We start from the raw sequence: 24,607 nt of genomic DNA on the forward strand, positions 1-24,607 counted from the left end.
GGATTCAGTTGGATTTTTCAGCCAAATAAACAATCAAATATATTGTTTCTAGAACGTGAAATATGTTCACTTCCCTAACATTATTTTCAATATAATATGACCTTTTGGAGAATTTTTATTTAGGGGAAGTTTCTATTTTTTTATTCTGATTCCAGATGGAAGAAAACCTTGCAGTAGGGAAAGATAGAGCACAGTGTAAAACAGGAACCTGCTGTAACAGATATCAAGTGATATCATCAATGACTGGCTAGTGTTTGCTCCTCTCTATACACTTCTGAGCACAGCAGCACCATCCCTTGCAAGCTGAAGCCCAGGATGTTGTGTTTCTTGTCAATGAATGAGAGAAAATTGAGGCAAGCATTTTAGAGTTTGCTTTTCAACCCTTGGGATACAAAAAACCCTCAGTTGAAATCTTGCTTGTATCTCACGTCCCCCCTTGTGAGGATAAAACCCCAGCTCAGTCTCATAGAATGCGCTTTGCTGCCATCAGCAAAAATATAACCCCTTGGCAAGGAGTTGTGAATTAACAGGGGTTAAGTATCATTCTCATCCCAAAGGTGCAAAAAATGAGAAACAGAAATGAGTTGACAGCCCGAAGTCATGCAATGAGTTAGTGGAAGAGCTAAGGTTAGACCCCACGGCTTTGATTCCCACTCTGTAACTAAAACACGTAGTTTTCTTGTATCTGAACTCCTGGTAAATAGAAACCAACTTTTAGAAGTTCAGCAGTTGTTAAAGCAGGCAGAGATTGCACCTGGCTTATCAGAATCACTGACCCAGAGAGTCAAGTTGAAAATATCACACAGATGTGTTTTTCTGGGAGAGACTTAATTCTTCCCAGGCAGCTACCAAAGCAGAGAGACCCTCCCTACTCAAACTTCTAGCCAAAATCTGGACACACAGACTAAAACCTCAGGAGAAATTTACATCAGAGAGTACTGATCAGACTCTTGGAGCAACCTTATGGGTTGGTTGTCACAAAAGTCAGCCTGGTACTAAAATAATGGACTTCAGTACCCCTGTGCCTGGGAATATCTGGAACTGGATCCATGGTTTGTGGCATCACTTCTAATTATTGTCTTTTTTTTCCTCTTGAATGTTTCTCTCATGACTAAATACCACAATAATGGCAAGAAGATACCCAGAGGCCATTTGGGGAGAAACTGCATTATTTCTGATCATTTCAGGGAAGAGAGGTTACTGGAGGGTGGGAGGGAAGGCCTGAATTCATTGGAAAAGATGTCCTGTCTGTTCACAAATCAGTTATGCCAAACTTCTTGCCTTCCCTGTCTTCTGACTTCTTTCATCTCCTCAACTCTCCATTAGTTCCTTTCTTTACAGTTCATTTTCATTTCACAAGGTTTTCAGCATAACTTTCTTTCCGTGGAGAGCAAATTCAAGCCCCACCTTTGAGACTGGGACCAAGCTTTAAAATCTCTCTCCAGAAAGAAGGCCCTTGGATCTGGCATTTACTATTCAGGCCCATATCTTCAAGCTGCAGCTTTAAACTGGATCAAAGACTTTTGTTCCTAACTTTTGTCCTCAGCTTTTGTTCCCTTCTCTGTTCTCTTGAAATGTCAGCAAACATGATGGCTTTGTTGATGCCATCAGGGTGGTCTGACCGCTTCCCACGCTGGGCATGCAGATTGGGTAGCCGTGGAGCAGTCAGCAGTTCACTGGGTGTCTCCTCTAGGATCTTGTTGTTCTTCACACCAAGGCAGTGGCCTGAAGCAGCAACACTGCCATGAAATCAACAGAAAACAAATCCACCTCCAGCTGCCATGGCTCGCACAGGGACACCCAGACTGTTTTTTCCAAACCAGCAGCTGCCGATGTGTCCAGGAGGACAGGAAACCACACTGGCAACTCAGGGTTCTCCTCAGATATTAGGATGGATATCCACCCTTTCAGACATTGCCCACTTTGTATGGAGGAAGGCTCAAAATATACAAGTTACTGCTGCCTCCAGAGCTGGCAGACTGCAGGGGTGTCAGAACCCCTCACAGTGGTTCTAGTTCTCTGCTGTCTTCCAAGTGGAAATGGTTTCTCTTGAGCCCAAGTCCAGGGGACATGGGCACCTCCTGTCATCTCCCTAGACACCCCTGGGGCTGCTCTCAGATGACCTGGGACCTCCCTGGCTACTGTTCCTTGCTCAGCACTGGTTGCACTGCAGGGCGGGGGCAGGCAGCACTGCTGGCCATCCTGACCCATGTTGTTCCCTGCAAGGTTATAGGAGAGCCTGTGCAGAGCCCACCAGAGGAGTACCCACAAAATGTTGTCTGCCAGCTGTCACAGTGTCACAGAGCGGTTCACAGGAGGGATGGGGTAAAAGCTAGGTTAGGAGTCAACTTCCAGCCGTAGGCCATATTTCTCTGCCCCACCACAGGCATCACTTCCAGCCTGCACTGTCTGGTAAGCATTGCCTTACAACACTCCTCCACTCACCCGAAGTGTTTGTACCAAGGGGAATCCTCGGGGTTTCTAGGATGTTTGTCCTACTCTTTCTGATTTGCCTGCCAATACACTACAACATATCTGCCACGGCTTCTCAGCTGTTCTGAAATAACATGTTTGGCTTCTGTCTGAAGGGCCCGAGTAGCACTTGCTCTATGGCACTTCCCTAGTAGCCATTATGATAAGGATGTGATCATTTTTAGGAAGGAGCTGAGGCTCTTTCTGCTCTCTGTTCTGCACCTCTCAGGTTCAGTCAACCTTTTCCTACCACAATGCTTTCTTCCACTGTTTATTACTAATTCATTTTCTCCAGTTACAGCAGCAAAGGGCCCTGGCCAAAGAAGAATTTTGCAGCATGTCTCAAGAAAGATCATATTTGTCTGCAGCTTGCCTTCATTTAAGGAAGGTCATTCTGTGGTCAAGTATTCTCAAAACAGACAATGCCTTGTCTCCAGAACCTCCCATCTGGGCACTGTCCTTAAAGCTTTCAGCTTGAGTGTTCCTCTGATACCTATCCAACCTCACCAATACTTTCTCAGCAGTCTGTCCTTCAAGATATTTAGACCAACACAATCTACTTCTGTTGGAGTTGATGCTACCACCATCTTCAATACCAACTGCAGTGAGTTACAACAATGCTACTTGTTGACAAATCCACCTAAAATTTGGTTCTTTTTTTCACTCTTGACACCAGTTATGTCCTGGTGCATTCTTTGGACTATACTGGACCTAATTCATGGCTCACTCTGGTGGTAACAGGGAAAGTGCGGATGTTGAAGAAGCACTTAGTCAGAGGCGAGATACGCAAGTACCCACGTCATGTAGACATTTCTTTTGTTTTGCTGTTTCACCAACCTAAATCATAAGCCCCTTCTACAGCTGGGAACACTTGCGGTATATGCAGATTTGAAGTGCTTCCACACCAATTGGCTGCAGCGTCCCAGATTTATACTAGTGTCACTGAGGTCAGAAGCTGGCCCGATGCCATGCAGCCTGTGCTTCTGGAGATCAGTGGTAAAATGCAGTATGGTGAAATGGAGGCAAGTTGTCAGAGGGCTGCAAGGTGCTGGAAAAACGTTTCAGAACCACAGTAGTAAAATGAAGATGCCCTTTCTCTGTCAGCATGTGAGTTCCTTTTACTTCTTGTGTCTCACCATGAGAGATCCCGTGTGTTGGAGCCCTTGAAAGGACACGTGGGGTGCCCAGAGCCACATGCTATGGAATCCCTTGGCTTGTACAGCCCTGGTCCATCCAACTTTGCCACACAGCCCTGCATGTTCCCTTCTATTCCACAGCTTCTTACACCAGAAGACAGCTGGGCAGGGGACATTCAGTCAGGCCAGCTGTCCCTCTGGCCCACCTGAGAAGAGTAGGAAAGAGGCTGCAAGGAGACACATCACTAGAAATGCCTGAAGTGCAGAAGTAGCTGTCATGGAGCACAGACCAATGGCCTGCTCCCCTGGGCAGAGATGGTCCCATGTAGAGTTAAAGCCTGGTTTCACATACAGTGTTCGGGCCATCCTAGGTTTTAGGATGGCTCTGGGTTGAGATGGGTGTTGGTTGCATGAATCCTGCACATAATGCACTAGCCTTGATCTGAACTGATGGGCATAATGGCATGGTTAGGAGCATAGCCTGGTTCATAACCCCCTTGGTTTTGCACTATGCAAGCAGACATTTAAGAGGATGATATCTTGTTGGACTCAGGCTGGAAGGGGAGATGGCAAAGTGAGTGGGAGTCAGAGTTAGTTGTATGCCAGCAAGCTTGTCCTGCTCAGAAGAAACAAAGAAAACATTGCAAAAGATAGTGGCATTCCCAAGGCATCCACTTCTGACTCTGGCTTGCCTGGCCGCAACCTGAGACTCCTTTATAAATCGCATCAGGAAGGCAGCATTGGCCAACAGAACATAACAGCTAATCATAAAATCCAAAGAATATCCATTATGTGCTCAGCTAGTGACATTTTAAAGCCTATAATTTTTTGCATCTGTAGTCTCCTGGCCTGTAATATTTACTCTCCCTTCCCTCGGAGCCAAGCTGGAGACAAACTCAGATAAAAACCCTACAGCTGAACAGCCTGGATTTCAGGGAAACTGGACTCAGGCATCTACACTGATCAGAGCAAACTGAGAAGAACCAGTTCAAAATGAGCTGGGCTCCAGATAGGCATGTCCACCTACCACTGTGGGCAGGAAACAGCAGAGGCCAGTGCCAGACCTCCAGAGTATAACACAAACAGGCTTTTGAGATATGCAAAACTCAGGTGCAACTCAAGTCAGCTTTGCAGACAGCTTTGTAAGATCTGTAGACCTTTGTAGACAACAGGCACAAGGTCTTTTTCTTTTGATTTCTGGTTTTGTTGGGGAAATTTCTTAACTTGGATCTGGTACCACTTGGGTAATCTCAGTTCTTTTTTACACCACAGTCTGGGAACTCTAGACAGGAGTCTTTACAGAGGGTTTGAAAAAGAGAATTAGAAAAATAGGAATTCAGGAAACAGGTATGTTAGAACCTTTCTAGCGAAAAGGCAAAACCTTTGTGCGCACACAAATTTAGAAGCAGCAACAGCAATATCATTTGAAGGAAAACAGCAGTGATTTTTATTATTGCCTTATATGAGTTCAGAATGTTGCAAAGTTAAACAAAGCAATTATAAAGCTGGATATTTAAAAATACTTAATATTTCACAGTCTTCTTTGAGATAAATCAGGTATCCAAACATCTGGGGACTGCGAAATCCATCAGGAAACACAGACAGATGAGACACATCAAGACAGGAAGGTTCAGGGCTGCCATCGGAGAGACAAGGAACAGCAGGAGATTCCCGCAGCTTCTTTTGGGTAAGAACTGTTAGTACTACATGGATGTGTACACTAAACAAAAAGAGGAAGAAAAGGAGAGGGCTAAAAAAAGTTTTTGCAAGTCTCCTGCTGTTCTGTGTCTTTCTCACTTTGCTCTGATCTCTCTATACATGTCACTGGCTGGCAGGATGACTGCTTCCTGATTCATGATTTCATATTTAATTCTTTCTATATAAAAGGAATTTAAAGGAAATTATTACAAATGGTTTGGCCACACTGCATCAAGTCATTGGAAACTATTCCATTACCCCGATGGGTTTTTTCCTCCTTTTTTTTTTTTGTCCTTCAGCAGAAAAGTTAGAGGTTTTCCTAAATGCTTTCCAGACTTGAGCTATTCAAAGATTGCATGTGGAAGGCAAACACAGCCCAGGCCTGGAAGAAAGAGGCTCTCATACTGGACACCCCAGCAGCTTGGGGCGTTGCAGGCGGCGTCCTCAGCAGCGTTTCCTTTCAGAGAGCTGTTGCTGCATGGAACTGCTTTGGGTGTAGCAATCCTGTGCTCATCCCACAGGCACTTCATGAAAGAGGCAACTGTTCCATGTTGGGAACGCAGAGAAACCTCTGGGCATCAGCGGCTGCTGGAGGCGCCCGGATTAAAGCCCCATTGTTTTGCCCACTCCAGCAGTCCTGTGAAACCGCTCCCTGATGAAGCCCCCGTCTGTCCAGTGGTTTAGCAAGAGGCAAAAAAAGTAAATACGGTCATTCCCGGGAATAACAAAGATAGGGGGAAGCAAAGAAAGAGGAAGCAAAAAAAAAAAAATCCTTTAATGCACTATGCTTCTTCAAATTCAAATGCCAAGGAGTTGGGTTTCTGGGCTGTGGGTTTTTTTGTTTTTCTGACTCCTGGATCTTGCTGTACTAAGGGCTTTGAGGCACTAACAAACACATAGCAAACACAAGAAGGGGTGTTGCAGGAAAAGGGCGTTGAGATCATACTTAATCAAACTTCCTCACATTTTGATAGCTGCAGTACTGCCGTATATGTCAATCATCTCTTTGTCTTTGCAGTTCTCTGTAGCCAACACAGCTGAGCCACACACTTCAGGCCAAGACCTGTACATGGCTGATGGGTTTCAGAGGATAAAAAAATCCACCAGGCTAAATTAATCTCCTTGCACAGGTCTGTCTCAAAGGGGGATGAACTGTATGATCTAAAAGCAGGAACTTGTTGGACACCATAAAATCAGATAAGTTTTGATTCATAGCACAGGCTTCCAAAGCAAAGCAAGCTGAGGCATGGTGTGCCCTCAGCAGGCAGTGATGCTGAGCACATTTAAACATTAAGTATAACAAGCTTATCCAAGCAAGACAAAGCCGCTCTTGCTCACGCCCATGGACTCTGGAATGGATCAGTGACCGAAGCTCATTCTAAAATCAGTTAGGCACCAAAGAGGGAATGAAAAAATATAGTTAACTGATGAAAAAATGCATCACTCGCAATGCAGTAACTCAACAGCATCTCTTTGCACTTTCCAAAACTAAGTGTGTTTCAAGGGCCAAAAGGAGCCAGAAATAATTCCCTCACCTCTTTCTCTGGCTCAGTTTTAGGTGAGAACCCGGAACAGGAGTTTTGAATAACAAGAGCTGTTGTCACTGTGAGCATCTCCCTTTACTCTCTGTTGTTTCTGATGTACACTATTCCTGTCTATTCTCTATCTCTCTGTACCCAAAAAAGCATCTCTTCATCTGTCCTGTCCCTACTACCAAATCTGCCAGGATTTTGAATTTTCCTCCCAGTTATAGCCCTCTCTCTTCTAACATTCATTGGCAATCTCCAGTTGTTTTGCTCTCAGAGTAGTTTTTCCAAACTCTCCCTCCTCTATTTCAAACATGTTGGGATTTACTCACATGCTTTCTCCACTCCACCTCTGCCCTTATTCCCTTTCCCCATTTGTTCCCTCTGGTCTCCTTCTTCATCTATCTGCCACACTTCTTCCCTCGCAGCTGTTTCTTTGGATGCATTATCATTAGCTTCTATCAATAACCTAAGGTTGGGCCTGGTCCCAAAACCAGAATTAACTGAAATTGCTGCCAGTGACTTTTAAGGGGCAGTCCTTTCCATGAGCCAGCGATGAACCATGCCACATGGTGTACAAAGAGAAAGTTGTGCTATTGCATATTCTCCCTTCTAAATCAGAGACTACAAAATAAAGACTGCAGCCTTGCAGAAAGTCTTTGTAGCATGCTTTCTCTCTTTTTTTTTTTTTTCTTTTTTTTCAAGATTAGCAGAACTAAAAACAGCATCCTGGACAAATTCCAGTTTAGGGTAATCTCTTCTGCTATTTCAGATAGATGCTGCATTGTTTTTCCATTTCCTAGACCCAAAGGTTAGGTGGTAAATGGCTGTCACATTCTCTTCAAAGCCAAAACATCAGGTATCAGGGCAGAGGCCTCACTAACTCAGAAGAAAGCACTAACAACCTTCCTCTCGAGGTACATAATGCCACCCTGGTGTTCCTCACACCTCCCTCTCAGGCTCTTGGTATGCCTGAGGAAGACAAGTTGGGTGAGTGCCATCCTTTTCTGCCCTGTCGCCCAATGTGGCACTCCCCAGAGATCAAAGAGTCCACTTTTCAGTACTGGGTGATGAAAACAGCTGAGACCCTTCACATTTAATAATAATAATGAAAACAATAATCATACTGAAAACTTCGTACCAAAAAGATGATGACATCAGTGTCATTTAACCACTGAGGGGAGCAGGATGTAGAAAAAGGAGTGATCAAAGGTATCTCACTGAGTCAAGCAGTGGCAGAAGCAGAGTTTGCCATAGCCTATGGTGTGCCACCAGTGTGAGTCCTGCCACCTCCTTTGCTCTTCACAATTCAAACTCCAATCTGAGCAACTCAGTCTTCACTCATGTACAAACACTGGAACATAAAGAGAAAAGCAAAAGGTGTGGTCCTAAGCTGCTCATATTGGAACAGGCTCCCCAGGGACGTGTCATGGTCCCAAGCTTGACAGTGTTCAAGAAGAGACTGGACAATGTCCTCAGATACATGCTGTGAACTATGGAGTTGTCATATGGAGGGACAGGAGTTGGACTAGATGATCCTTGTGGATCCCTTCCAACTCAGAACATTCTATGATTTTGTAATTGTGAGATCTCTGCCAGGTCACCAAACCAGATACATAATAAAGGAAGCCAAGCTGAGGGTGCAAAAATCTCATTTCACACATGAACATCCATGCTCCCTTTTAGTCACCAATACTGCCTTGGCATGGAGCATGGAGTGGATGGCACTGCCGAGGGTACGCATGGAGCTCTTCCCAATATTTCAGATAACTGTGCTGTTGGTAGCTCGCAAAAGCAACTCATCTGAAACTGCTGACACATGTCAAATCCCCCAAGCAATGTTACTGGCCTAGCCAAGCGAGTTTGAAGAACCATTTGGCCAGAGCCCATGTGCTGGGGGCCAGCCTCTTGCTCCCGGGGTTGGCATAATTGGACATTGTTCGGCAGCTGAATCAACGCATTGTCGGGCTGTGGGCTTGTCTTGTAGAGACAAGCTAATTAGCACACAAACTGCCGAGGGAAGGAGAGGGTCAGCTATGGCCCTCACCCCTTTCTCACCCCCACCGTAAACAGGAGGTTTGTGTGCAACCACAACATCCCAACACAAGAAGGGGAGAAGAGGTGAGGAAGTGAGATGCTTCTTGACTATTTCACATTCAAACTCCAATATGGTAGCCCCCATCAGACATGGGAAAGTATTTTCCTGTCATTTTGGTTTTGTTTGCAGTCGGTTCCCTGTGAACTTGCAAGAAACACACAAAGCTGCCTGGAGATCTCAGCGCAGGCAGTGCCATGCTTACTGCCTTCTCTCCCTTATCCCACATCGAGTGAGTTCCCTCTTCTTACCACCACAGCCAAAACAAAGAGCTAAAAGCTCCTGCAGAGACAGGACTGCACTGAGTGTCCCAACCTCCACAGTGGTGTCACCATGAGGCAAAGCAAGTTGCACTATTGCTATTAGACTCTTTCCAAGTAGAAGTGCAGGAATTGATAGAAATACAGCACTTTAAAAGCTAAAATATCTTTTCTTAAGTGCAAGAATTGATGTCAGGTGCACATGCATTGTCCCCTGAATCACAGCTATACAAAATCTTTTCATATGCTACAAACATTCCCTGACAAGAGGCAGGAACACATTTTTCTGATTTTTCCCTCTCTCTCAAAGAAAACAAACATCTCTTTCTCCTTTCTCTACCAATGCCCACTTAAATTTGCTTCATAGGTATATAATGTTGCAAAGAAAAGCCTTGCTGTCACCCTTTGTCCGTCTGCTAAATCCTTCCACCATCCTGCAGTGAGTTCGAAACTAGTAAGAGATGCATGAAAAATCCCAAGTAGGGAACCATCATTAGAGCAGGGATAAGTCTCCAAAGCCCTTAGGATCCAGAGCTGCACTTCACGTCTGTCTTTAATGCCCAAGAGCTAACATCAATAATTTAATGAGTGCTTTACATCCTGAAATATGTCACAAACCACAAAAACAAGACTCACTCCACCCAGCTCTAGGCTGGGAGGGGGCAGCTGTTGAGCTGGGCAGAGCAACACTACGTGACAGTTTTGGACACTGAGTGAAAAAACAAATCACGGTTCCAGCTGAAATTGTTTCTGGAAAGGGAAAGACATAGCACAGTCTATACATGTGTAAAAAAAAAGTCCCTATCCTGTAGAAACAAATGATAAAGCAGAACTTTTAAAAAAGGATTTGGGTCCTTGTTTTACACTGTGCCCAAATTGCAGCATTTTCCTAAATGATGACAAGTCAACAACTTGACTGAACCAATACTATGCCTGACATCTTCTGAATCACCATTCCTGCAGCAGATTTTTTGGGGCAACTCCCATGCAAATGCCAACCAGACATAAACCTGCTTAGGGTGTAATTGCTGCAAGTACGGCTTAAGGCTGAACAGCAGCACACTCATTGAGCTGCCATGGTCTGGAGCCTAAGTAGTATCCAGTTAATCTTCTCAAATCTTGTTATTGCAGCAGAGTGACAGATGGGTATTCTAGCAGGCTAGAAATGAGGACTAATTAGGACTCCTAGCCCTTCTTTGTTTTTATTACATTAGTTCCTTCCCTGCCTCTGAAGCCAGTGTACAAGCAGAGCCCAGGGGTTGCCCCCACCACTAGGGTCTGCCTGCCACCCCGAGGACGGGTCACTTGCACCTGGCTGATCCAAGGACAGGCATCCTCTGCAGGACAATGTCTAGAGGGGGACCCCAAATTGAAGCTATTAGGATCTGGAACTGAATTTCCTGACTCAGACCCCATTTGTGGCTTTACACAGCAAACCCTGGGCAGCAGTGTGTGACTGGCTCTCACTATCGAGCCGGGAAGGAAGAATAATGGACTCAATAGATCAAAACTAGTTCTTCCCATTTGCCGCTCTTAAGCCTGCCTTAGATGCTGATGCTTGACACATTGACTTTGGCAACATGTGCATGCTGCCATACTGGAAATAAAGTTATTGAAATGCAGGGGGGAAAAATACAGGAAAAAAAAAAAAAAAACAAAAACACAACTAAGTAAGTGGAACTTAAAACCCTTGACAGAAGGGAAAATCCCTCACATCCCCTCTGTCACCCTGAGCTGTCACCTCAAGCCACACCCTGTGCTCCTTGTAGAGGCTCCAAGACATTTGTTTTAACATTTTTTGCTGCATTCCTCTACCTCGTTGTACTTCTGGTTTCCAGCCGGGACTGGAAAGGAGAGAACTGGATTACAGAAGGAAGCCTCTTGCTCTGTTTTTCTGTCTAGATTAGAAGCAGAAGATGCAATAAATCTCACAAGAGAGTTTGTTCTCATTTTGCCTCTCGTGTATCTGAAACTACCTGATTGGAGCAAGTGTAAGGAGAATGCCCACTAGGAAAATAAAAAGAGAAAGAGCCAAATGGTGAAGCAGTTCCCCTCTCCGATCTTGCAAAAGGAAAGAAAGCAGTTCAGTCCTGCTGACAGCTTAATTATTTCACACAAGTTGCAGCACAGATGCCAGGGAGCCAGGAGGAGGCCCACCCTGCCCGATCACACCTCTGAACCTCCTGAGGCGTGACTGCCATTGCTACCAGCAGCACCATAACAAGAGATTAATAGAAAAACAAGCACTAGCTGCACATAGAGCAAAGCGTTTTCCACAGGCTGGTTGGCCCTGTTGTACTGCCAAACTGCCTATCTGCAACAGGACTGACAGTTACATTGACTGCTAGAGGTGGCAAATACGGAATACTTACAGTATTAAAATATCCCAATTGAAATATTCAGATCCAGATAAACAAACCCCTTTCCTGTTCTCCCAGTGTTCCAGGTTTGCTACATCAGCATTTTTTGATGAGCCAGTGCATGCAGACAGTGAGATCAGGTACAGATCTATCCTGGGTCCTCAGCCCTGCATCCCACACATAGAGAAAGCTTGTGAGCATGTCACAACCTTACAGGAAAAAAAAAAAAAGAAAAGGCAGTAGCTATGCTGTTGTGTTTGGCCAAAACTACAGAGGTATCCTTTAAATGAAGTTTGTGCTGGAGGACCTGACATGGTCTCTCATCTGATACTCTGTGGGAAACAAGTCACACAACTTAGTTAGAGCAGGAGGGTCTCCTGGCCCTTTGGATGTTCAGCCCCTATTTTAGAGATGCAGGTATGTCTCCTCTAACTGTTTCACAATGTGACAGTATTTAATCACAATACAAAACCAAATGTAGACACATTCCCTGATGGGAGAAAGCAAAGGACGTAAAACTGGTTTTGCATTTGGTTTGAGGTTTAGGTTTTTTTCTTTCTTTAACTGTCCTGTGCTTTACAGAACTAAGCAAAGCCCCCTGTTCCAGATGATAAATCTTCAAGCTGCTCCTGGCCCCAGAGAGCACAGGAGATAATAGCATTTCCAAAGGCGTTTCGGTAGCTAAGCCTTTGGTGTAGAAGAGGGCAGAGAGAGGAGCTGGAGATAAATGGCTATGAACCCAGCTTAGCTGCTCAGGCCATATTTCTGAGAGCATCAGCCACAGCTGAGAATCCTGTACAGGGTGCACCTTTCCCCTCCTCTTGCCCAGTCCCCGTGCTGGAGAAGGGCATGTAACACAGCCACCACAAGAGAGACAAATCCAGCCACAAGTCCCCGGTTCTGTGCATAGTGCCTTTGGGGGGCTGTACAACCCTCACCTGAGAAAGGTATGCTGTTTCACCGTATTATTTGTAGGATTTCTATTAAACCAAGGCTATGCACAGCTTTCATACAATCAGAGTATTATATAAAGCATGCATCAACTTGTTTGAGCTGGCCAGCAGCAAGACTGTAGAAACCATTTAAAGAACAGGGGCTCTTTAGGAGGAGACAATTCATTTTCAGCACTAACCTGAGCAGAAAGGATCCTTAGTGCTGTCCCAATTGCATGTTAGTTATTGAGTGGAGCTGCAAGCCTAGGCTGGGAGGCCAAGGCCAATTTCTGATGGAAACTGTATAAATTATCATGAAAGTTAGAATAATCAGAAAGAAGGTTGCCAGCAAGTGGTGGGAGGTGTTCCTTCTCCTCTGCTCAGCACTGGTGAGGCCACACCTGGAGTCCCATGTCCAGCTCTTGCCTCCCCAGTACAAGAAAGGCTTACTGGAGCAAGCCCAGCTCAGGGCCACAAAGATGATTAAGGGACTGGAACATCTCTCATATAAAGAGAGGCTGAGCGAGCTGGGACTGTTGAGCCTGGATAACAGAAAAATCAGGAGGGATCTTAGCGATGTGAACAAATACCTGATGAGATAGAATGAAGAAAAAGCAGGCAGGATCTTCTCAGTGGTGCCTGCTAATAGGACAAGAGTCACAAATTTAAAACAACAAAAAAATCCACCTGAATATAATACTTTTTTACTATGACAGTGCTCAAAGGCTGGATTGGGTTGCCCACAGAGGTTGTGGAGTCTCCATCTGTAGAGATACTCAAAACTCAGCTGGATATAGTCCTGGGGAAATGTCTCAAGGTGACCCTGCTTGAGCAGAAGGTTTGGTCTAGATAATCGGAAGAGGTCCTTGCCCATCTCAATAATTCTGTGATTCTGTAACATTTTCTGCTGCTGTTAAGGTAACTTTACCCAGATGGACACTAAATTACTTAAATGAAAGTGGCCATCCAGCCAAACCAGCATTGTTTGGAACTGCAGCTGTCACACATGGCATCAGCTGTGGGCAGCAGGATGGAGGGGGCCTGGTTTGAGCCTTGTCCAGGCTGCTGCTCCCAAACAGGAAGACAGCAACTGAGGCAGAGGAACTGAAGGCAAGTGCAAACAGCATGGGCTTTGCTTTATCCCTTTTGGTGCACTGTTAAGATCAAAAGTGCCTTCACCAGGATGAAAAAGGGGAATCTAATCCAGATGCAGGGTTGTGTTCAAGGCAGGAGGGTGGGACAGAAGAGGACTAGGACTTCCCTGTCTGCTTAAGTGGGCTGTGCCAAGAGACTTGTAGCGTTAGGGACTAAATTCCTTGCTCTCACACACAATAACAGCATTGATTTGGCACTTGAGTGAGGGTGAGGTTTAGTATTGGCGTCTATAACTTTATTATATGCAAGGGCCTAGACATTTGACAACAAGCTAGGTCTAAAGCCCATGGTAAATCCTTTCATATCTGCAATCACACTGGTGCAGAAGACCAGAAAGTCTGCTTGTGGTTTCAGATAAATATAGAAAACAGAGGATTACATTATTGAATTAAGCGCAAATGTTAATAATACAGTCACTGCAGTTGCCTCATGTTATTTAATTTAACACTGAATTCAATTTATGTTATACTGTTCTCTGTGTCCATTGTAAACATGGTGCAGGTTTTTCTTTTGTTGACAATGCAAAACACACTGAAGTTATCAGCAGAGAAGCTGAAGGCTCTGGCATATGAACAAAGGACAACTGGGGCTTAGAGCTCTGGGAATGAACAGAAAGTAGACACTAGTAGGCAACTAGCAACACCAGTTGCCCTTAAACAACTGGCAGTGGAGCCAATTAGCAGCCTTTATATTGTAATAAGGTATCCATAGGTTTAAGTGTCAAAGCCCTAAGTGCCTCTGGCACTCTATTGGTGGTTCAGGACTGGAGGCAGACACTGGTAACTCTCCATCCTTTAATCACCCTCCCTTTGTATTTCACGCTTAGTAAAACTGTACCCAGTGCAGATCAGAGATCCAGTCAAAGCCATGATGCGGGCAGTCCGTCTGACAGCCACCCCACCCCATGCTCTTCAGAGCAGGGCTGGGTATACCATTACTGACAGGCTGTTTTCATTTCCCCTATTACTGTTCAAGTAGAAACACCAGAACATAAATTTTTGGCACAACCCTGACTGCCAGCAAATGTTGCTGCTGTAGAACTGCGTCACATATGCAAAGCCCAAATTACAGATGCAAGCTTTCTAGCATTTTGTTTGCATCACGAGCTCTCCAGACTAGAACAAGGCCTACACCAAAGCTTTGGATCCAAGCACTGCAGACAACTGGGGATCTCCCAGACTACTTGTTCACCATGTCTACATCAGCCTATGTCACACATCCGCCTTGTGCAGTGCCAGCATTTCATCCACAGCAGTTATTTCCTTGAGCCTTTGAGAGCTGTGGTATCATGAGAACTGAAGTCCCTACTTCTTGATTTCCCAAGACCAGATGAAAGCAGCCGTCACCAACAAAGAGAAAACATTTACTGAATCAAAATACCTTCTCTAATCTCTAATCTGTAGGTAAAACATGTAATTCCTGCTGTTGTCGGGGGTGGGGAGTAGGCAGGATCAAAGTGGGGCTTATAGCATGCAAACGACACGAGTGCCTCCTGCAGTGCTTGGTAAGAGAAATGTAAAGCAGAAGGCAGCATGGAAGGGCTCTTTACTCATCACACAGCCCTTGCAATGGAAAGTCAATACAAAACAAGGAGCTGAGCTCGCAACATGGCTGTTTAACTGCAGTAATACTATGCCACAGAGACACAAAAATCCAGCTCCCAGGAACCAGAAACAGATGGAGGAAGTAACACAAACATCGTCCAAAACAAGGAAGAACACTGAAGTAACAGAAGCAGACAGATGGCTTTTGCTCCTGTTGTTCCAAGTGTCTTTTTGCTCTCATTTTGTTGCCATAGAGGCTGATATCTGGGACTTACAATGCAATGTTCCACCTGTTGAAGTAGGTGGAGAAAAAGCAACTCTTACATTATTAATAATTTCCCCACACACACATTGGCAGCAGAGTTCCTCACTCCTCTGTCCCATGGACATGCCTTGACATACTCTGAAAAGGTCAAGGAGCTGTTTTGCCCCAACTCCAGCCCAGCTCTTCCACCTGCCAATTCATGTACTCAGCCCTCAGGGCCGTTTTGCCACAGCTCTCTTCTGCTGTACAATAATACAGTCCCACTTCTCCCGCTTCTTTTGCCCCCAGACTTCAGAGCCCAACTGTCCCTTTTGCTCCCATCACAAAGGTGAGAGAATGTAGCCTTAATTATCCACACAGGCTGCGTGACTACAGCCAGGAACAGACTCCCAAAGAGCACAGGTCATGGGGCTTCTTAGTATGTCAGCAGTGTGAAAACGTAGAGCAGATTGCAGCAGAACATCAGATTAAAATTAAGAAAAAAAAAAAAAAAAAGGACTAATGCATTTCAAGCCAGGCCAGGAATCTGTTCTTGTCCCCTTCTTCTCGAGGTTCCTGCTGCTTCCTTCCTTACAGGAAGACAAGTGTTTGCATAGCCCCAGAGTGAGGTAGGTCAGGGAAGAGATCTGGATTGAAAGCAACCTGGCCACAAAGACAGAAAAAGGTTTCTTTTCAGCTCAATCCATTCTTGAGACAGAAATCCCTAGTGCCTCAGTTTCTAATTTTGAGAGTGAGATGAATGCAGCTCTTCATTCTTCTGCAGCAGATTAAATGGGCCTGTGGCATTTTCATTTTTCCAAGGGGACTTCAGAAAAAAAATGGCCTTGTCTTTTTCCTCCATATTGCCATTAATGATCCTTCAGCAGTTTTCCCAGGACTTCCTGCAGGCATCACTAACCAAAAACATCTACCCAAAAGCATGGGCATGCATTCGCCTCGAAACATCAACACAGGAAAAACAGCTTGAAGAATGTACTAAGTGGACACAAATGCATCTTTGTGTGGCACACACATATACTACAGACTTGCATGCACCCTCACGCACATCCCTGCACACTGCATGCAGCTGCACGTGTGAGAAAGTGAAACCACATGATCCAGAAAAGCTGCTTCATATCTGAGTAGGGGGTTTAACAATTGGCTCCAAAGAGAGACTGCTCTCAAAGCAAACTGCTTTCTTCCTGAGTAACAGGCCTCCTCATCCACCTGGGCACAGATGAGGCAGCTTCACAATGAAACACACAGCATCAAAATCAGGCAGCAGACAGCATGCTAATGGACTGTTCCCAAAACAGCCAAAGAGTATCCAAGACCAGCTTTTCTTTGTACAAAGTGTATCGCCGCTGAATTACTATTGCTGTTTTCCCTCAGAAATACTTCCCTAACCTACAGTAAGGTCTTGACCTACTGCAGCTCTCAAAAGTGGTCAAGATCCTGCTTGAGGAGCCAGTGCAAGCCAGAACTACCATGTTTTTAGGAGACCACTAGCACTAAATGAAAACTTTCCTTACTCTTTCATTCAAATGTAGTAGTGACAAGGCAGAAACCAGTCACTGCGCAGCCACACCACATAGAAGAACATCATATGGGCTACCCATATTGTTGTCTCCTCCCCCATATTACAGTCCAGGGGCATGTAAGGGTTTCCTCACCTGTCCTCCTATGCTACATTTGCAGACAACAGCTCCCTTTCCACCCCCCCAGCCTCAGGGAGTTCTGCTGGCAAGGAGCCTCAAGCAGAAAGCATGAGCAGGTTGGTGGCTCCAAAGCTCCTCAAGCAAAGCAACTCTATTTCTACAGCAAATGACAAACAAAGCCAGTAACCAGCATTAAACAGAGACAGAAAGCTGTTTGGGTGCCACAGACTGAGGATGAGAGGCATTGAGGGAGCAGTGAGGAGTGGGGGAGGGGGCTAAGGGGAAAAAGTGAGCTCATTGCATCCCAACGAGACAACACCAGGCAGGAAACAGATGTGCAAGAAACCACAGCAGCATACACCACCAACAGCATTAACTCTCCAGCAATAGGGGAAGCTAGGACATGCAGAGCTGACCTGCATCTGAGAACAAGGCATCTTATCTGAGATTTGACTTTTTGCAGTCCTGTTAGCACCTCCTATCCCAATATCTAGACACCATCATACTAAATATGAGGGAAACAATTCAACCTTTCTCTAAGTCCTACCTGTCTCTAAGCAAATGAAGCAAAGGTAGGTCTGAATCAGCAGCAGTTCCTATGCAAAAGGCTGGATTATCTTTTACCAGCACAATCCAATTTTTATAGATGCTTTCCATTTTTAAAAATGGAAAGGGTACATACCTGGTTATGTACCTGAAATGCCAGCCTGAATCTCCCACAGTTAGAAGTACTGAGAATATTAAACTCCATTTTTACTTAGTCCCGCTCACTTCAACAGCTTTGACTTTTTCAGCCCTCTGTTAGAACACTTCTGTGATATAACCAGAAGCAAGATTACTCTTTGTGACTTTTTGTAGGCAGTTCAGACTATCCTGCCCCAACTAAGGTTTGTGCACAACCTTGAGTCTTGTCTTCTCTGTAGCCCATTTGTCACTAGAAAACTATACTGGTGTTATTACAGAACCTGAGGGCCTGACATGCAGCTCCCACTGCCTTCAGTAGAGGCACTATGGGCTTTTCTCTTCTGGAAACCAGGCTGGTTCTCGAGAGGCCAAAACATGGCCCTAATATTAATCCTCAGGTCTAATATCTGTTAGCTTCATTGCACCCGTACAACACCTGAATAAAGTTTGACACAGAAAAATGTTTTAGTAGAGGAAATAAGCACTAACCTTCTCCTGCATGGGTGCCTATCCATGCCCAAAGCCTGACACTGCTTTCCAGTGAAGCTCTGACACTTCAAAAGATCATTTACCTCCATGTGTGGATTCAGTGCTGGCAGCAGCAGAAGAGGCAGTATGTGAAATCAGATGACTTTTACTCATTGGTATTGCCAGTCATCATTCTTTTATGTCTTATGTGAGCTTTTCCTCAAATCTACTGCTATTAAAGTCATTGCTTGAGGATTTTATTGGGAAGGAAGAAAAACTGATTCTTCCCTGAGTTTCTAGCCCCCTTCCCCATTGAAAGACTTGAAAACATGATTCAGATGCAAACTGAAGTTTCAGAAAACAGAATTTATCTCATTATTTTTGTGGCCTGAGTCATAATTTTAAATGCTTAGGAGTGCTGATAGCAGTCTGCCCCCATAAGGAGGATGACCAGTCTCTGTGTAGAGACTGCCAGCAGGAAAAGGCCAAGCAGGATCAAATGTGGTACTGACAGGAACTGACTTGAATAACAACAAATTCGACACATCTGAGCTTCAAACAAGCCACCAGACAGCAACATCTGTCAATCACCACTGACCTGGGTCAGAATCTGAAGAATCAAATTAGGGTTAAAGGCTTTTGTATCACATTTTTGTCTACTGAGCTACCCCATTGTACTTGCTAAAGTCTTTCCATCCACACCTCTCTTAAATACTTTGTAGATCTGCCACAGCTTTTATTGTATTAACATAAAGCTCTTTATAATAGAGACTTAGGTACATCTGTCTGGTAAGGGAGACAGCAGGATCTTTTCACCCTTCAATGAAATGCAGCCATCTCTGAAGCAGACCTTGTCATGTTATTAAACAGTTAAATGACAAGAGAGGAAATGCTGATACCTTAAGCAGAATATCTTTCTCTCCACTGGAATTTGGCAAGGACACAGGGACTAAGGTCCCTGCTGAAAGCACAAGCTACTCTTCAACAACCACAAGCATGTAGAGACTCAAGATGTGCATCTCCTCCACAAGGCATCACACAAGCAGTGCAACACCCCCTAACCGTAATCGCTGTGTACTAATCCCGAGGGAAAAAGCCAAACTGAATTGCCTACACTTACCTCGGCCATTTCCTGCGCTCCCTTTGCCATCCCCAGCACCAGCAAAGCAGGTCTCTGCTCCTCATCGCCTATGCAATTGTGCAGGACCCGTCACACAAAACAGCAGCACAGGACACAGTAAAGCAGATCTGAGCATGAAAGCACAACTATCTGACTTGTGTCCTGCCACTCCTATAGCCTCTTCTTCTTTTCCAGTTAACCCTTCTAGGTGCATTTTAAAACTCGCTTTCACAAAGGCCCACAGCAAAATGTTTTGTGGTTAGCAGCCGAAGCGTTCTCCCCCTCCTCATCACTCCCAGATACCACAAAGAGTCTTACATCTTCATGGCTTCCAAGCAGGGAACAATCGGAGCCTGCATCTCACCAGTTAAACACATAGTACTACCTAAAGCAGAAATGAAATTATTTCTTTATGCCTGTACCAAAGCCCCTGCTTGCAGGAGCATTGGCTTGCACTGGAAATAACTCTTAGTGTGACAACACAACTGTCACAAAATCAACCATGTCTCATACCCTAAATGCTCTTCTAATTTTGTTTCATGGTTACAGGTTGCAAGTTTGTGGTGTCCTGGTGACATCCAAACCTTTGTTTCCTTCCAAGATGTCATTTTGGCATACCTGGTCACATTCTTGTTGATCCTGAGAGCCCTACTAGCAACAAAACTCATAACTCTAATAGTCTCACTTCTTCTCTCCCTGTCCCGATGAATTGAATTGTACCAATCTAACTTATACCCTTTCCAATAAACCTGTAACAATTGAGTCTTTCAGTTCTGGATCCCACGATGTGCCATTCACCAAATAGCATTACTGCATGAAGAGAAAGGAACTTCATACTCTCCCCCACTGTTTCTTAGCATGGAGGGATAAGTGGGTTGAAACTGTGAACCATCCCACAAATGAGACTTGAGACAATGTCCTCCTTTCCGGAGCTCAAAAAACTATTAAAAAAAAATCATGGGGTTTCTGCTAATACTTTTGCTGTTCGGGCCTAATTTCAGCTGCAGTAACTATCTTTCTTCCTGTAAAATCTGCCTTCCTGCTTCAACTGAATATATTGTCTGTGACTGCCTTCCCTGTGTTGTTTTTCAGTGTTCCTGTAAACAGCTGTAATTTTTTCCTCCACCACAGCAGCTCATATTAGCACTGAATGGAATTTATCTGTTTGTACCTCATGCTCACAAACCGGTAGCAGTCATTAAGTCTGTTATTTTTGCTATTTCAATTCAATTGCCATTAAGGGCTATGTAAGTTAAAAGATACAGTAATTGTTAGGGGCAACTCACTATGAAACTGAATGTCTGGTTTTCCCCCATGCCTAAATAAATCCACATATATAACATTTTTATCTTAATTATATATGTACTGCCCTCTTCACTGTGCAACGGAAAGTTCTACTGTTATATAGTCTATCTGCCTGCCAGTGCAGTTCCACACCGTACTTCATCAGCCAAGCTCATCAGCAAATGGAAGACCTGATTGCACAGCCCTCCCCATACAAAGCTGACATTGCCACTAGAAGCTTTTTTTGCTCAGAGTAGCCTGACATTGCTAAAAGTTAGTTAATTCAAACTGGAACATAATGCTAAACCTGGAACATTGTTCTCGCATCAGGGATGGTAACAGGCATTTATTTGTTTTTCCTTTTGCTAAACTGCAGGTCTTTCTGTATGCCAAACTCTCCACTGCTTCTCTCGTCATTCAAGCCTCTTTAAGAAAAATCATTCTGCTGCTTCTCTCATCCAGAACTAACCATTTCAAGCTCAGGACCCTTTGATCTTATTGCAGTTACCTCTTGTCTGAGCTACCATGTTCTCATCCGATATCTGGGGGCATGGAGGTCAGGGGGAGGAGGAGAGGAGATAAAGATAACAGGTAAGGTAGTGAAAATATTAGCTCAGCTGCCCCCTACACTGCACACTCATCCGTACTCCACCCCACGCCCCAGTGTCTGTTCTGCCTCCATCCAGCAGCAAAAGGACAATATAGGAACTGTACTGGAGTCCAGAAGGGGCAGATGGAACACTCCCAGTTCCTCCTTACAGCCCTGTAGCACTCTAGTCTTGTGGACTTCAGAAAGATTTCCAAGTCTGGGAGGAGGCAAACACAAAGTTCAGTTCTAATTTCTGAACCTAGCTCCCTAAAAGCCTATCCCCTTCCACAGCCAGGTAGATAGGAGAGAGCACCATGATGTACAGCTGGTCACCTCCATCCACGCTTAGGCAGCCTGAGAGCCCTAGCCCAGTCTTTTCCCCACATGCAGCTCTACTCATGCAAGGGTCATGCAGGCACATCAACAAAGCAATCTTCTGATTGTTCATTCATTGTGAGTAACCAGGCAGTGACTCCACTTCCCGGGGATAAATCAGCTCCAGGTTGTCTAGCCCTCAGCCTTGGGAAGGTCCAGTTTGCAGTCCTACCAGTAAAAAAAAAAAGGGAGACGCGCGCTCTGCTCCTTCGCTACCAGAGTGAGAATAAAGAGGCATTTACCATCCTGCCCAGAGCTCTCCAGATACTCCGTCAGGTCACAGCCGAATGCGCTCGCGGCTCCCTTCCTCTTGAGCTTCTGCTTGGCTCCCTTGTTCTTCATGAGGTTAGTCCCAAAAGAGGTTCGCTCCCCTCCTGCTTGCCCCCCTCCCCCCAGCCTCACGCCAGGCAACAAAAAATCTTGCTCTTCTCAGACCACCGCCCGTGTCCCGCTCCCGGGGGGTGACATCGGGGGTCCTGTACAGCGTCCAGCTGGAGAAGTAAACATTAATTCCCACCAGATGCTGAGCTGCTCCTGTGGCAGAAGAAGGTCAGGTTGAGAGGAGACTCCCCAGCTGGCAGCAGCAGCGATCATAGCCTGAGCCCGGAAGGGTTCTCATCAGAGGGAAGTGGGTGGTGGACGGGTGCCCACATTGGAGCTGGCAAGTTGGGGGTCAGGCGATGGTGGGGAGAAACGTCTTTTCCTCAGCACGGTCCCGGGACCCTCCACAGCCACCTTCTGGGTTTTGTCAGCCACGCTGTCGCCACTTCCAGCAGAAACTGTCCCAGTCTGGTCTTCCTTCTCTTAGCTTTCGGAGGAGACTGGAAGTTCAAACGGACTAATGAAAAGGGACCAGGGAAGAGTCTGCACAAGGCTTCTCTTTGGCTCCCCCCCTTCCCCTCCTCCTGCCTTCGGACAGTTAGAGGAATGAGAAACCAGCTTCCTGTCCTGACTCCTGCTCGCTCGCTCTCTCCTTTCCCCCGTTTTACAAATCCTAGGATTATCCAGCTCAAAAAAAATGCTGAAAGGAAGTTAGCTGAGGAGGGAGGCGGAGGACGGTTTTTGGCAGTAAAGTGCGTGTGTGTGTGTGTGTGTGTATGTGTGTGTATGCGTGTGTGTGCGCGCGCGTGTGTGTGCAAGAGGCTGAGGGAAGGCGGGGAGAGGAGTTGGGGAATGGGGCTGGGGCCGAGGGGAGGAAGAGGGCAAGCCTGTCCTGACAGTCGACAGATAACGGACTGCCTGAGAGGAAATCACTGCCAGCCCAGACGAGCCCAGCCGCAGCCCACGTCGCGGACAGACGCTTCCTGCGTTACCAACGCTTGGCTCTGAAAAGGCCCAAGGAGGGGCCAGCCAGGAGGAGAGAGACCAGGAGCCTCTCCAGTGAATCTCAGGCTCTCTTCATCGAGTCCTTCATTGCAAGGCACCTTCCTGCCCTCAAACATGACTCCATCACTTCAGGATTTGCCTTCCTCCACAGAGGCGCAGGCTGGAGCTCACAAAGTACAAGAAGGGGGCAGAAAGTTGGGAAACTAAAGAGAGGGGGGAGGAGGGAAACCTTCAGCTACCTCCTCCCCAGCTCCCCGGCAAGCAGAAGCAGATGCCATCTGGGCATCCAAGTTCATGTACTTTTGAGTCAGCTACCAAAAAAGGCTCCCCTTGACCACCAAGGGGTTTATAGATAAGGAACAGAAATCATCCAGTAGCAGCAAAAAGGGAAATGGGACGGGTCTAGCCTCAGGCCCTGAGTCTTGCTCCCCCCGCCCAACATTTTTCTAGTCTAACCTTCAGTACATGCATATCTCTGCTCGTAAGAGCAGGCACTTGCACTTTCCCCACATTTTTTATCCCAGAAATTCAGACCTCCTTACAGAGGCAGGCTGCATGCTTCACCTATGGAGACAAACTTAACTGCTAAGGCTTCACTGCCCCCTCTTGCTTCCTACCAAATATAACTGTACGCATCTGGGTCAGAAGGATGGAGAGCCAGGCTCTTCTCAGTGACAACCAATGATAGGACAAGAGGCAGTGGGTACAAACTGGAACACAGGAGGTTGCACTTAAATATGAGAAGAAACTTCTTCACAGTGAGAGTGACAGAGCACTGGAACAGGCTGCCCAGGGAGGTTGTGGAGTCTCCTTCTCTGGAGACATTCAAAACCCGCCTGGACACGTTCCCGTGTAACCTCATCTAGGTGTTCCTGCTCCAGCAGGGGGATTGGACTAGATGATCTTTTGAGGTCCCTTCCAATCTCTAACATTCTATGATTCTGTGAAAAACAAACAAACAAACAAATTAGAAAAAAAAAAAAAAAAAAAACCAACAAAAAAAAAAACCCACACAGGAAATTGCAGCTTTTCACCAAAAATCAGGCCAAAGAAGAGGAGGGTAGTTTTGATTTGGAGGAAATCTGGCTGGGAAACTAGTGCACTGCCTCCCTCCTTAACTCCGGGCTCCCCACCCTCACATGGCAGAGAAACCCCATCTCCTCCCACAGACCTCTACAAACTCACCACCTCACCCCTTCATTTTGATAGAGTCATTTTTCAGAGAAATCAAGCCTCTGACTGATCCAACCACTGCCAAAAGCAATTCAGATTCTGTCTGTTGGTATGGTGAGGACTTCTTTTTTTTGTCCTCAAAACTGTTGCATGTTATCACCAAAAGCTCTAGTGAAGGACCTTGAGCAATTATAACTCCTATTGTGCAGTTTATCACCATAATTATCATCATTATCCCTGTTTTACAGCTTGCTGGCTGAAGGGTTGAAGGGAAAATGATTTGCAGAAGGGTACTAGAGAGATGTGCGGCCTGTCGGCGACCAGCTTCCTGCTCCCAGTCTAAGGGGGAATACTGAGCTCCTGTCACCAGACGGATGGTTGTTCTCAGGGACCTTCACTGCTCACAGAATACTCTACACTTCCTTGAATTTATTCTGGGCTTCCCATAGCACCTTGATGTTGAGTCAGCGCACGGGATACCTCCCTGTACCGGCATGCCGCCAAACCC

General features: G+C 45.6%; 1 protein-coding gene across 1 annotated transcript in view; it reads right to left on the bottom strand.

Moving 5' to 3' along the window:
- Nucleotides 1-22,802, bottom strand: part of ARHGAP31 (Rho GTPase activating protein 31) — a 61,431-nt gene extending 38,629 nt beyond the window's left edge. Inside the window, exon 1 of the mRNA XM_065829226.2 lies at nt 21,843-22,802. Within this exon, the coding sequence (XP_065685298.1) occupies nt 21,843-21,942 (100 nt within the window). The 5' untranslated portion in view covers nt 21,943-22,802. The remainder of the gene's footprint in view (nt 1-21,842) is intronic.
- Nucleotides 22,803-24,607: the final 1,805 nt, after the last annotated feature.

This window comes from Patagioenas fasciata, chromosome 1, assembly GCF_037038585.1.
Source record: "Patagioenas fasciata isolate bPatFas1 chromosome 1, bPatFas1.hap1, whole genome shotgun sequence".
NCBI classification, from domain to species: Eukaryota; Metazoa; Chordata; class Aves; order Columbiformes; family Columbidae; genus Patagioenas; species Patagioenas fasciata.